This window comes from Homarus americanus, unplaced genomic scaffold, assembly GCF_018991925.1.
Source record: "Homarus americanus isolate GMGI-L3 unplaced genomic scaffold, GMGI_Hamer_2.0 scaffold16712, whole genome shotgun sequence".
Classification (NCBI taxonomy): Eukaryota; Metazoa; Arthropoda; class Malacostraca; order Decapoda; family Nephropidae; genus Homarus; species Homarus americanus.
The window spans coordinates 2,490,328-2,506,143 of record NW_024757794.1 but is presented as its reverse complement, the minus strand read 5'-3'; the positions used below and the strand labels follow the sequence as shown (position 1 = coordinate 2,506,143).

General features: G+C 33.8%; 1 protein-coding gene across 1 annotated transcript in view; it reads right to left on the bottom strand.

Annotated features, from left to right (window-relative positions):
* LOC121857652 (cysteine protease ATG4B-like) overlaps positions 1–15,816 on the bottom strand; it is a 78,187-nt gene that overhangs the window by 26,995 nt on the left and 35,376 nt on the right. The window contains exons 4-5 of the mRNA XM_042353713.1: positions 14,784–14,893; positions 7,342–7,420 (exon numbers count right to left, since the gene is read on the bottom strand). Coding sequence (XP_042209647.1) covers positions 7,342–7,420; positions 14,784–14,893 — 189 coding nt within the window. The remainder of the gene's footprint in view (positions 1–7,341; positions 7,421–14,783; positions 14,894–15,816) is intronic.

Genomic DNA, 15,816 nt, shown 5'->3' with positions numbered 1-15,816 from the left:
TATTTTGGGTTTCTCTCAAGTACCAAACTAAATTATTTCATTGAAACAACACCTCGATTTAGTGCGAATTCAGTTTAAAATAACCTCTCTTGGAATGTATCTCGTGTTACATCAACGTTCTACTGTACCCAAGTAGTATGTAGTAGGCAGCTATCAAACGGGGAGGTACTACCGCCTGGGAAGATATTGGAAGCATAATGTGTTGTCTAATGGTAGACCCTGCTGCCATATGGCATCACAAAAATTGTGACCAAGTCCCAGGTTGCTGATCTGACTTTCTGCCTCATTTACACACAATTGCAGGGTCTCAATTGTTTCTCTTACTATTGACAACACAACATACATATATCATTTCTCACTCTTGATCTTTTTTAATTTTTGTATTTATTTATGGTTCTTTATTAAAGGCATTATTATTATTAAATTTTTTATTATAATTTTATTTAGGTATTTGCATTATTTTTTATTTTTATTATTTCTGAAATTATTATTATATTTTCACCTCCAAAGGCACCAATGTGGGTCAGTGATCTCTGTTCCAGTGGGCTAATCCCCAAAAAAAAGAGAAAAAAAAAGAAAAAAGTATTTTAAAAGAGGTAACAACTGCAGTGAGCAAGGCATGAAGAATGAGGAAAATTGTGGGGTAATACACGATGAAAAACTGATCACAAGACATTACAATGATGTCTCCATGTGCTTTGTACATGAAGAAATTAATTACTTACTGTATATTTAACTCTGAAAAATCTGAGGAGTCACCATATGTTGTCTGTTTGTTTACAACCAACCCACGTGGTCTGAGTGTACTCTCATGTCCAGAAAAAACATAAATTACACCATGACACCAACAAAGTTGCTTTCATTGGTACCAGATATTATAATACAGTAAGTACTTTCCGTTTAATATGGAGGCGGGATCTGGGGGGCTAGGAAGTTAGGTAGGTTTCTTTGGTTGGTTAGGTCAGGTTCTATTACGTTCTAGTAAATAGTGTTAAGATTATCTGTAGAAAAAAAAAAAATCGAATAACTCTTTCTGGTGATAGCAGTGTTCTCATACATTACTATATTAATGATCACAGATTATTACAATAACGTATCTTTACTAATTAATGAATAAGAAATAAATAACGTAATGTACAATACTGTATAAGAAAGACAGTCAAAAAAGAGGCGGTGAGATGCACTGGATGGGAGGGAAGGATACGACCCGTGCGTGTGTGTGTGGGGCAAAATGAGTATACCGTCAGTTTCCCTTTTCCCTCCCCTCGCAAGGGTCACGCCACCACCTCCTGAGATGAATTTCATATCATAATGAACCTGAATAAATTTTCTATGAGATGTTTCCAATAAGAGATCCTTAAACAAAATATTTTGACACGATATAATGATGGGGACACCATTCTTTTATACAAAACAAAGTAAAAGATGTTGATACCGGAGTTAATAAAATCAGTTCTAATTAAGTTAAACACACCATTTCTTTTTTACCAAAATAATCCTTATTAGTTTATCTACAAGTTTGGTTAAATAAATGTATTAAAAAAAAAACGAAATGATATGAGCATATATGGAGCTGTTGAATTTTCCACCCGTAACAGGAAAATTTTCCCGAATCTTCATGCATCTCGAACGGAGCCATATTTATTTATGCAAACACCACTGTACACGCACAATATAGTCGGCCCTTCACATACGCGGGTTTAGCATACACGGATTCGCAAATACGCGGATTGCCCCGCCGGAAGACTATTCTGTACATTGAAGTAATTGAAGTACATTCAAATCGCGTGCGGCACCGCACACCGCCCCACACACACATACGCGTCACGCCACCCCGCGCTCCCTCACTCAGTCATTCTTGATGGAACCACGCTTGTGCTGACATCAGCATTGTCGGTCGACCGTGATTTTTTGACCAAAAAATCGTTAATTTATGATATTCCTTGTTTATAGGTCGACCCAAGTTTTTGAGGGTATTGGAACAACAAAACTTTCAGTAAAAACACTCTACGTCCTATAATCTGAGGCTTGCCGAGCCTGAAACACAGAGTGCCGAAGGCAAATTGTTTACCATTTATTATTACGACACTTTACACTGAAACGCGGGTAGTTTCAACAAAAATATTGTATATTTCCATTCAAGTATTTATTCAAGTCAATTAGGAGGGAATATTATTGTAATACAACAGTTTTTTTAACTGAAAACCAGTACTGTACACTAATGTACAAAATTTTTTATCTCTTGAGCAAAATATATGACGTTTATATTCAAATTAATGGCTGTCTTGCAAGGATTCCAGCAATGCAAATTATAATCTCCTAACTTTAGTCTGAGATATTATATAAGATAAAAACTGTAAGCCTAAATAAACCCCTGGCTGAGCAGATGGGGGAGGGAGGGACGGAGCCAGCCAGCCAGCGAGGGGTGCTGGGGAGGGGGGGGGTTGAAGTGATATGTTTGATAGTTTGAGCCGAAGGTCTCTGTGTGTTTATTTAACAGTCCTACTACGCTTCTCCCATTTTAAAATGCCAGTGAAATGACCTGGAAGAATATAATTAACATTGCTGGGATTCTTGTAAGACACTGATTAATTTGAATAGCATCGTGCTCTAATTTGCACTAGACATAACAATTTTAGTACCGTTATGAAATTAGTACATGTACACTCCAGCTTTGCACTAAGGTCATTTATTTCTTTTAGTACGGTGTGTGCATGTAAATGGATGAAAATGAATGAAGAAATTTATGTAAATCTACCCAAAAATACAGTTGAAAACTTTATACTGTATTATAAAATGTACTACACAGTATTGTACACTAATGTACTACATTTTTATATCTTGAGCAAAATATATGACGTTTATATTCAAATTATTGGCGGTCATGCAAGGATTCCAGCAATGCAAATTATAATCTCCTAACTTTAGTCTGAGATATTATATAAAATAAACACCTTAAAGAATAAAGGTATCACCAATCTTTTGTCTGGGAACACAAGGAGGGAGGTAGCCAGAGAGCATGGGGGGGGGGAGGTGAAGTGACAGTGTGGTGTTTGTTTATTTATTTGAGATAAGATGTGACTCTTGGCGCTGAAGGCCTACGTGTTTATTTATCATTACTTAAGAGTGACTAAGCTCTTCTCATAATTTGCCACCCAAACGGCCTGGGTGAATATAACTTACATTGCTGGGATTCTTTTAAGATAGTGATTTATTTGAATACCTGTATAAACAACCTATATTTGCAATAGACATAACGTAATCATTTAGTACATGTACAGTACAGGTTTGTTCCACGGTAAAATCTTTTGAACAACGAAAGAAAGCGAAAGTCATTGTTTTCGTCATGATTTTATCCCACTTTCCACTGTAATATGTACGTCATTTCAGCAAAAATATTACATTTCCATATTCATTCAGTCACAGTTAAGGTAAAATATACTTGTGATGTAATATTTTAATGAAAATACCCGGTATTTAGAAATAAGGTATCGTAGTTTTCTTTTGTTTCATATTTAATTAACAAAGATTAATGTTTCAAATGTAATGAACAAAAATTTAGGGACAGTATCTATAAATTAACTTTAAAAATGAATACTTTATGTTTTACATCGTCCTGTGCTACCATACCATGCATTTGGCTACTTTGGGCTTGCTATGATGATGCAAGAGATCTGCCCTGGCAACAGTACTGACACTCACAGCTGGTGGTGCGTTGGTGCGTCGTTTCCATTGTTTACTGGTAGTTACTAGTAAATATTTTTCAGCCTAACGAAACTATTACCCGTTTAGAGGTTGACCCCCAATTTTTTGCCAAATAATTTGGTCTTAAAAACTCAAACTACACACAGGTATATATGGTAAATAAGGACATGGAGGGCCAGGTTTTTTTTAGGGGGGGGGGGTGTCAGCAGAAGTACATGGATTTTTAACATTCACGAGTATCTCTGTTACCTAACCCCCGCGTATGTTAAGGGCCGACTGTATATTGTTAATACTGTAAACATAATAATGTAAATAATGTATACTACTACTACAGCACTTTATTGTATATACTGTACTGTATTCACCAGCAGATGCTGATGTCTTGAACCTAGAGTAGGCACTAGGCAGACACTTTCCACTCAGCTGAATGTAATATGTAACCACAATCACGTCTTAAAACTTACGATAGAGGTGGGGTGGGGGATTAGTAGGTCATATTACTGACCTGACCTGATGCAATGTCAAGTCACCCAATGTCAGGGTGGGTGAATAGTGGATCTCATGACCTGAAGATTCCTTGAATAAAGAAGAAAGCCAAGATACCCCAGTGTTTTCTACTCACTGAATGTACAGTACAGTATATGTAATTGTGATAACTTTTTACGTTCTTAACAATGCTTTAACAATGTATTCTTGAATGATCTTGTTCTGGTACAGTAATGTACAGTGCTGCACAACACAGATCATGCAGGGAACAACCCACACGCCTGATGCGTGGGGATGCATTGGAGCATTGTGCAATCTCTTGGAACTACCTAAAAATTTATTCCCAGGCCGAGAATGGAGAAATTTGGAGAGATTTTCTCAGAACCTACTCGGAATTCTTTCAGAAAATGCTCCATGATTTTCAACCTTTGAAATTCGTTCAAACCCAAAATTGAAAGAATTTTTCTGGAAAAATTCCAAGCTAATTTCAATTCCAGGTACAGTGAGTTCTGCTATAACGCGTGTTTTGATAACGCAAATTGGCTCTAACGCGATTTATGAATAGAGGAACGATATTTGTATAACGCGAATGCTTGTTTGCTGGAACGCGATTTTTGCTTTCTATTTCTCCAATTTTGTGGTATTAACTGTGAATATTGTAAAGAAGAATTTCTCCAAGAAGCGTTCTGGTGATTGCATTCCCGGTGATGATCGTAAAAGAAAGGCTATAACCCTTGAAGAGAAGCTCGATGTTATCTACCTCAAAATCACCCTTCTCCCCCATCAAGTTATATTCATATTTTTTCAAGGTAAAGTGTTACATTTACTGTATGATTTCATTATTAGATATGAATGTAACATTTAATTAGATTGTGCTATCCTTTGTGTTAGGCTAACTACTAAATTTTTTTCGATTTCGAGTAGTAATCTGCACCCAACCCTATTTTCTCCATAAGCCCTGTTATTTCTATTACGCGAATTTCTATAACACGATGTTTTACAAGAACACAACTACCGCGTTATAGCAGGCCTGACTGTATTGGAAAGCTCCAGCTAACGAAGATATAACTGTACAGCGGTAACGAGCGTATCTCTCACCAATATGTCAAGGGTTCGAACCCGGACACATGTGAGAAGGGCGTTATCCAGTGTGACCCAACTAAACATCATCGGTTTCTCGGCTTCGGGCTTCCTCCTGTACAAACACTGGGCAGATCAACTGCCCGAACATCTAGTATGCCGATAAGTGGTGAGAAATGGAATCACTTTAGGGATGCACTAGAACCATAACATTAAATTCTGGCCGGAAATGGAAATTGCCAGAACTTTTAAAATGTTCAGGTCGGAACTGGAACTTAGGGTGTTATAGCTTTAAAAATTATATTCAAGTTGTTTTAAGTACATGACATTCAGAAATCCTATACCTAGACCCCGACTTACGACGGGGTTAGGGACCCAAATCCAGGTCGTAAGTCCGACATGGTCGTAAGTCCGACATAGATAAAAAAAAAATATATATTTTTTTTTTTAATAAAAAATCTACAATGAAATACAGTACAGTAAAAGTAATGAATAATGATGAATGGATACAGTACAGTGAAAGTAATAAATAATAAGGAATGGATACAGTGTGACTGAGCACTTAACCTTTAATGTAGTCAGCTGAATGCACATGGGGCCCCCATAATTTTCTAATTATACATGGAGACTACATTAACTGGAAACGTTTCGGTATAGAAAATGCGTGTGTCATTTAAATTTTTTTTTTTATCTATATCTGAGGCGATTCGTAAAGTCCCGACGGTCGTAAGATCACGTAATTAAATGAAGTGGGTCTAGGGTGTACTGTATTATATTATTGGACTACTGTACATTAATTTTTAAAGTCATTTGTCAAACAAAAGCTACAAATATGAAGGTTTAGGTAATTTTTTTTTACTTAATGCAGTGGTTACCAAATAGAGGGCTACAATATTCTTCAAAGGTAAATCACACATGCTGCCTACATAACATGCAGCCTTGTGGTATTTCTTCAATTATATTAAGTTTGAAATTTTAGTTCACATTATTTATAAATACACACAGAACAGACAATTTATAAAGAACCATAAATAACTGCAACTGGTTCTGTGGTGTGCCCTAAGTTCTTGATGTTATTTTGTGTCAGGACAAAAGGGCCATCAGAATGACACACCCAGTACCTGTCCGGTTTAAAGTTCAGTCAGCTCAGCCCAGCCAGCTGTCCCACGCTCAGTGTTTTGTACTATGTATACATGACACGTACAGTACAATAAATATGATATAAAATTTAATAAATTTTTGCTACACATACATCAATATTCACTAACCATTCAATACTTTTTATGTTGCATTACCCATTGGAAATAAGAAGTATTAACAGTGAAAAATATTTTAATGGCTGAAACAATAACCAGTACCACTAAAAAATTCTGGTTCCAGGCGGTTATTTTCCCGAAGTTCTGGTTGGAACTGGAACTTCATAAAAATCGAGGTTCCAGCCGTAACAAGTTCCAGTGCATCCCTGGTTCACTTACTGTATGACCTCAGTAATCAGCACCAGCACCTCTAAATAGTCATCAAAGGTTATTTTGTCAGGAATACCGGTTGTCAAATTTTAAAATTAAAATTCCTCTTACAAAGTATGGTTTGCCAGCCCGTTGCCAAATATGAATTATTGATTTTTCTTATATTCTGAATTTATTTTATTCTTATGTATGCAAAAGAAGTTTGCTTTGATTACATCAGTAAGCCGATAATCATATCACATACAATGTCTGCAGACACATGTCTCAAATAACAGTGTTAAATGTACAGTACAGTAATTAAATAAAATCTGATATGAATTCCACACTTTTGTTGCCATGTTTAATAAATAGTGCTATTTTTTTAACTAATATTTCTGCTATGAAAAGGAAGCTGGTGTTAAAAGAAAATTGTATTTTGAGTGCTGAAATGTTGATTACTTGTTATTATCCATATGGAGATAACTAAAGACTACTATATAATGTAGTAGGACAGAGTACATCTGGATTCTTTGGTTGAGAGAAGGATATAGTCAGTTAAAGACTGCCTATATAAAAGATAACTTTCAAGCCAATAACTAGAATGGAATAAATAGTGATAACTTACCCATAAAACCAATGAAATAAGATGCATGGTTAGGCTTCCCACCTATGAGTCCCAGAGACTGTGGCATCTTGAAACATTTCTGTTAAAAATTGCATCATATGAGAAAACAATTAAGGAAGATCACTTTTGTTAACCTTAAACTACAGTGGTAGCATCTTCATGCCTTTCAACACTGTGATCCTGATTTCATTCCCATTTGCGTTGGTTGTAAGAAGGGAGTTGTCCAATGTGACCTTACAGAACAATACAGACCTTTTCCATGTACAGTATTTCAGTTTCTTCTTATACTAACACTGGACTCATAGGGGATGGCCTCGTCAGAAAAACTATGAAGCATATGGATAGACAGGCATAGAACAGTTTGTCCAGAATGTACCTAATTAACCCAATTAATTTCATATAAAAACAAGAAGCAATTATATATACAGTATTACCCCGCTTAACGCGGTTTCGCTTAGCGCGTTTTACAATACGCGCTGCCTCGCCAGAGCCGAACTTTCACTTAACGCGGGTTTTTTCCACATATACGCGGTGAGTGTCCGGCTCGAGAGCTATTTTTAGATTCGCCCCACCCACCACCCTGCCTGACTGCCTGTTTTAGCTCATAAAATTCATACAAATTACCCGGCCAGAATATAATTTACATTGCAGGAATTCTTACAATATGATGATCATTTTGAATATAAACATCATAGATTTTGCATTAGACATACAAATTTTAGATATAATGTTTACTTTGAGTAAATATGTTATTTTTTGTGCCAAATATATGACATTTGTATTCAAAATATTCCTGGGCTTACAAGGAATCCAGCAATGTCAATTATATTATCCTAACTTTGGTTTGAGGTATTATTTATTACTAAAAAGTTAAATATTCTGGTTTTCCCACACATCTGGTACGGACGGATGGTGGGGGGTGGGGGGGAGGGAGGGACAGACCGACCATCTGTTACCGTGTGAAGAATATATTTTTTTTTTATTAACTTAAGATATTTGTTTTAGCTCATAAAATTCATACAAATTACCCGGTCAGAATATAATTTACATTGCTGGAATTCTTATAATTTGATGATCATTTTGAATATAAACATCATAGATTTTGCATTAGACATACAAATTTTAGATGTAATGTTTACTCTGAGTAAATATGTTATCTTTTGTGCAAAATATATGACATTTATATTCAAAATATTCCTGGTCTTACAAGGAATCCAGCAATGTCAATTATATTATCCTAACTTTAATCTGAGGTATTATTTAATACTAAATGTTAAAATTTAGTTTTTTCACCCAACATCTCTTGAAGGGAGGATTGGTAGGGGGTGGGGGGGAGGGTAGGGACTGACCACATGGTTGGAAGAGGGGGGAGGCAAGGTGGGGTACTTTGATTGACAGATAGTGTCGTGAAGAATATTTTTTTTTTTATTAACTGAAGATATTTGTTTTAGCTCATAAAATTCATACAAATTACCGGCCAGAATATAATTTACATTGCTGGAATTCTTACAATTTGGTGATCATTTTGAATATAAACATCATAGATTTTGCATTAGACATACAAATTTTAGATATAATGTTTACTCTGAGTAAATATGTTATCTTTTGTGCAAAATATATGACATTTATATTCAAAATATTCCTGGTCTTACAAGGAATCCAGCAATGTCAATTATATTATCCTAACTTTAATCTGAGGTATTATTTAATACTAAATGTTAAAATTTAGTTTTTTCACCCAACATCTCTTGAAGGGAGGATTGGTGGGGGGGGGGGGGAGGGTTGGGACTGACCGACCACCTGGCGCGGTTGGAAGAGGGGGGAGGCAAGGTGGGGTACTTTGATTGACAGATAGTGTCGTGAAGAATATTTTTTTTTTTTATTAACTGAAGATATTTGTTTTAGCTCATAAAATTCATACAAATTACCCGGCCAGAATATAATTTACATTGCTGGAATTCTTATAATTTGATGATCATTTTGAATATAAACATCATATATTTTGCATTAGACATAAAATTTTTAGATAAAATGTTTAATCTGAGTAAGTATGTTATCTTTTGTGAAAAATATATGACATTTATATTCAAAATATTCCTGGTCTTACAAGGAATCCAGCAATGTCAATTATATTATCCTAACTTTAGTTTGAGGTATTATTTATTACTATACCTGGTTTTCCCCCAAAAATTTCTCAGAGGGAAGAGCCAGCAGTGTAGTGTGAGAAGAGGGGGAGGGAGTTGAGTCCATTATTTGAATGGACATTAACTTGGCGACTGTATTTCTCTATTTCTCTTAAGTATTAATTGTGTGCATGTACCATCATAAAATTAAGATGTTATTTTTACTAGAACATAGGTATTGTGTCGGAAAAAGTGGAGTTTGGGGATCGGGCCAGTTTCTATTGGAATTAATCCCATATGTTCTGTTGTTCACTTAGCGCGGTTTTCACTTAACGCGGTACCCTGTGGGTTTTACTGAACGCGTTAAGCGGGGTACTACTGTATATATATATATATATATATATATATATATATATATATATATATATATATATATATATATATATATATATATATATATATATATATATATATATATATATACAATGTTTCCCTCGATTACTTGAACTCAATCCGTTCAGGAGTGGATTAGATTAACGAAACCATTATTTCAATGGGTTTTGGAGTAGTGGTTCCAGCTCACCGAAAATTTCCTAAATTCAACAAAAATGGTAGAAAAGTTCACTTACTTTGAGGTGTGTATGTAGAAGGCTCCTGGATGATGATGATGATGATGATGGGATTTAGAATTGGGGTGGAGGAGAAGGAAGAAAAGAAGGCATTGGGGTGGAAGAGAAGTCACCCCCATGGCGCCATTTCACCCATAAAATTTTAGCTCTCTGGTGTAATTCAAGATTATTTTCTTTAAATCAACACTGCACTGCATTATATATTGTCAATATGTAAAATATATTTCAAAATGACCAATAATTTGCTTGGAAACACAGAAAAAAAGCGTTTAGTTGAAGAGAGTCTCAAGCAAGATGTTACCTCCAGTGAAAACAGAGAGAGGCTAACTCCTGTTTGCTGTGTTAGGAGGCTGGATGCCACTCATTAAACTAGTCACTTTACCTTCAATTATGTTCAATAATTGTGAAAATGACTAAAAAATTGAATATTAAACTTTTAAAATTATTGAATATTATAAACTTCTTGATATTTACTAAAGTAGTAAGGAATTTAAGCCCTAGAACCGATTAATGTATTGGCGGACTGATACTAAAGCTGGTTGCCCGGCCAGTGCAAGCGAAAACATGTTGAGGTCGGTTCGTAAGAACTTCGTTAACCGAATTTTTTTTCGTTAACCGAATTGAAGATCCTTATGGAAGGCGGTTCGTTAATCGAAATTACGTTAACCGAGGTGTTCGTTAAACGAGGGGTCACTGTATATATATATTTATATATATATATATACAGTCAACCCTCACTTTACGCGGTTAATGTAACCCACAGGGTACCGCGGAAAGTGAGAAACGCGTAAAGTGAATAACATAACATATGGGATTAAATGAAATAGAGACCAGCTGACCCCCAAACTCCACTTTTTCCAACACAATACCTATGTTCTAGTAAAAATAACATCTTAATTTTATGATGGTACATGCACACAATTAATACTTAAGAGAAATAGAGAAATACAGTCGCCAAGTTAATGTCCATTCAAATAATGGACACGACTCCCTCCCCCTCTTCTCGCACTACACTGCTGGCTCTTCCCTCTGATAAATTTTTGGGGGAAAACCACTAAATTTTAATAAATAATACCTCAAACTAAAGTTAGGATAGTACAATTAACATTGCTGGATTCCTTGTAAGACCAGGAATATTTTGAATATAAATGTCATATATTTTGCACAAAAGATAACATATTTACTCAGGGAAAACATTTTATCTAAAATTTGTATGTCTATGCAAAATATATGATGTTTATATTCAAAATGATCACAAAATTATAAGAATTCCAGCAATGTAAATTATATTCTGGCCGGGTAATTTGTATGAATTTTATGAGCTAAAACAAATATCTTCAGTTAATAAAAAAAACAATATTCTTCACGACACTATCTGTCAATCAAAGTACCCCACCTTGCCTCCCCCCCTCTTCCAACTGCACGGTCAGTCCCAACCCTCCCCCCCACCCCCACCAATCCTCCCTTCAAGAGAAAGAGTGGGTGAAAAAAATATATTTTAACATTTTGTATTAAATAATACCTCAGATTAAAGTTAGGATAATATAATTGACATTGCTGGATTCCTTGTAAGACCAGGAATATTTTGAATACAAATGTCATATATTTTGCACAAAAAATAACATATTTACTCAGAGTAAACATTATATCTAAAATTTGTATGTCTAATGCAAAATCTATGATGTTTATATGCAAAATGATCATCATATTGTAAGAATTCCAGCAATGTAAATTATATTCTGGCCGGGTAATTTGTATGAATTTTATGAGCTAAAACAGGCAGTCAGGCAGGGTGGCGGTTGGGTGGGTGGGGCGAATCTAAAAATAGCTCTCGAGCCGGACACTCACCGCTTATACGTGGAAAAAACCAGCGTTAAGTGAAAGTTCAGCTCTGGCGAGGCACAGCATTATCACGGTAAAGCAGCTAAGTGAAGCAGCGTTAATGAGAATTGTACTGTATATGTATGTATATATATATATATATATATATATATATATATATATATATATATATATATATATATATATATATATATATATATATATATATATATATATATATATATATATATATATATATATATATATATATATATATATATATATATATATATATATATATATATATATATATATATATATATATATATATATATACACATACATACATGCATACAGTGAGTTCTGCTATAACGCGTGTTTTGATAACGCGAATTTGCTCTAACGCGATTTATGAATTCGGAACAATATTTGTATAACGCGATCGCTTGTTTGCTATAACGCGATTTTTGCTTACTATTTCTCCAATTTTGTGGTATTAACTGTGAATATGGTAAAGAAGAATATCTCCAAAAAGCATTCTGATGATAGAATTCCCGGTGATTATCGTAAAAGAAAGGATATAACACTTGAAGAGAAGCTTGATGTTATCAACCTCAAAATCACCCTTCTCCCCATCAAGTTACATTCATATTTTTTCAAGGTAAAGTGTTAAATTTACTATATGATTTCATTATTAGATATGAATGTAACATTTATTTAGACTGAAAAGCATCCTTTGTGTTAGGGCTAACTACTAAATTTCTTCGATTTTAGTAATCTGCACCTAACCCTATTTTCCATAAGCCCTGTTATTTCTATTATTACGATTTATAATACTTATATTTACAAGAAATACAATTATATATAGAACTATATATATATATATATATATATATATATATATATATATATATATATATATATATATATATATATATATATATATATATATATATATATATATATATATATATATATATATATATATATATATATATATATATATATATATATATATATATATATATATATATATATATATATATATATATATATATATATATATATATATATATATATATATATATATATATTGATAAAATCACACGGAAAGGAAACAACGGAGTACCTTAGCTTTCGTCTTTATTCAAGACATCTTCAGAGGCAACTGGATTACATGGACAGAGAGAGGCTTAAATATACAGGGTGACCTTAAAAACATGAGGTCAGGTCATAATGATGTCATCCACTAATTCCCACACCAACACACACGTAGAGGAGCTTAAGATGATTTAAATACTTCTTGTGTCACAGAAAGACTTCTGGTTGAAGCTAGTTTGATTAAGGAATTAAAATCAATAAACCTTAGTGATGGTCAGTTCAAAACTGATAATATGTTACATAAATTTATTTGTCAGTGGCCCAAGGTTAAAAATGCTTTGAAAACCTTTGATCTAGATGTATGATAGTTATTTTGTGGGTCCTTATTTTTGACCTGACCTGACTAGTCACGCCACCCCTTCTCTTAAGCTCCTACGTGTGTGTTGGTGTGGGGATTAGTGGATGTCATCATTAAGACCTGACCTCATGTTTTTAAGGTCACCCTGTATATTTAAGCCCTCTGTCCATGTAATCCAGTTGCCTCAAGATGTCTTGAATAAAGACAAAGCTAAGGTATTCGTTGTTTCCATTTTCCATGTGATTTACCAAGAATTATCTTATCCACGATTTCACTAGGATTCACATGGAAAAAAAAAAAAAAAAAAAAAATATATATATATATATATATATATATATATATATATATATATATATATATATATATATATATATATATATATATATATATATATATATATATATATATATATATATATATATATATATATATATATATATATATATATATATATATATATATGTTGATAACCACACGAGTGTGAAAAACAAGTCTCTGCCTTCAGGGGAATAGACTGCACTATATATATATATATATATATATATATATATATATATATATATATATATATATATATGCAAGTTAATCACTGTAGGTGCGCGTGATCTAGGTATATGCTGATAACCACAAGGAAAGAAGAAAACACGAAGTTCCCAAGCGCTTTCGTGTAATTCACTGGCAAGGAATGTAATATGTTTTACTTAGGCCAGACAGGTAAAGATCTTGTAACTAGACTTAAACAACATAAATATAGTATTAGGACAGGCCAGGAATCCACTGCTCTGTTTGTTCATCTGAGGGATAATAAGCATTGCATTGACTGGGATAACGCCTCCACAATATTATCTTGTAATTCAATTGACAGTAGGAACATTATAGAATCAAGTCTTATTAAACATACCGAAGCAGTCAACATGAATTTGAGTAATGGCATGTACAAACTGGGCAATTTTGTAATTAAGAAGATTTGTAACCAGGTGAGAAGGTTGGGTTACCTTACCCTCTGACCTGACTACCGACCGTTGCGGTGCTTTTTAAAGATTAGTAGGGTCATTACCTAATACCTGACCATTGTGGACATGATCTCACCCTCCTCTGTATATATACACCTTGTTTTGTACTTCTCCTTAGTCTGTACTCACCCCTGAAGTTGTGAATTACACGAAAGCTCTTGGGAACTTCGTGTTTTCTTCTTTCCTTGTGGTTATCAGCATATAACTGGATCACGCGCAACTACAGTGATTTACTTGCATATATATATATATATATATATATATATATATATATATATATATATATATATATATATATATATATATATATATATATATATATATATATATATATATATATATATATATATATATATTATTAATTTGATTATAACTGGGCAGACCAGCTATGCATTACCTTAAGGCCAGAAAAATAGATAGGGTTCATCTCAGAAAGTCCTAGACGTAGAGGAATGAAGAGAAGTAGTGGTCGCCATATTCGTTCTCCTTCAACTTGACAAGTACATCCTGCAAATGAAACACACATGATTGAGGGGCTGTTGAGAAATACCTATCTACAGTGGTCCCTCAGTTAACGAACACAATTTATTCCAGAAGGTCGTTCGTTAACCGATACCATTGTTTCAATGGAATATTGGGTAACTGGTTCCAGCTCACAGAAAAGTATATACTCGTACAAATTAAAGCCAGAATATAATTTGCATTGCTGGAATTCTTATAAGATAGTGATTAATTTGAATACAAACAAGCTAAGATTTGCATTAGACATACAAATTTTAGATCTAATTTAAGAATTTTATTAGGGAGAGCAAATATTTTATCTTTTGTGCAAAATATATGAAGTTTATATTCAAATTTTCCCTGTCTTGCAAGGATTTCAGCAATGGAAATTATATTATCCTACCTTAAGTCTGAGGTATTATTTATTTTTAAACCTGTAAACCTAGTCTTTTTACCCAAACGTTTCTCAGGAAGGTGGGGGTGGGGGGGAAGGAGGAAGGGGTGACAGTGACATGTTTGACAGTTGGCACCTGTGGTGTGAAGTATTTAATTGTTAGTTTATTTTTTTCTTTTAGATTGAGTTTTTGTTTTTTGCTTATAAAATTTAACAGAAATGACTGGGGTGAATTTAATTTGCATTGCTGGAATTCTTATAAGATAGTGATTAGTTTGCATGTAAACATAGAAGAGATCACTGAATTGGCTGAGTACCGCCTCAGCTTATCAGCTGATATTCAAAACAAAATGTGATTTTCATAAGGATTTTGTTAATCGATTTTTTTTTCGTTAACCAAATTGAAGATTCTTATGGAAGGTAATTTGTGAACCGAAATTTCGTTAACCGAGGGACCACTGTATATATAAATACTGACCATGATTCTCTAGCTAAAAATAATACAAACACAATGAAAAAAATATTCACCATATTA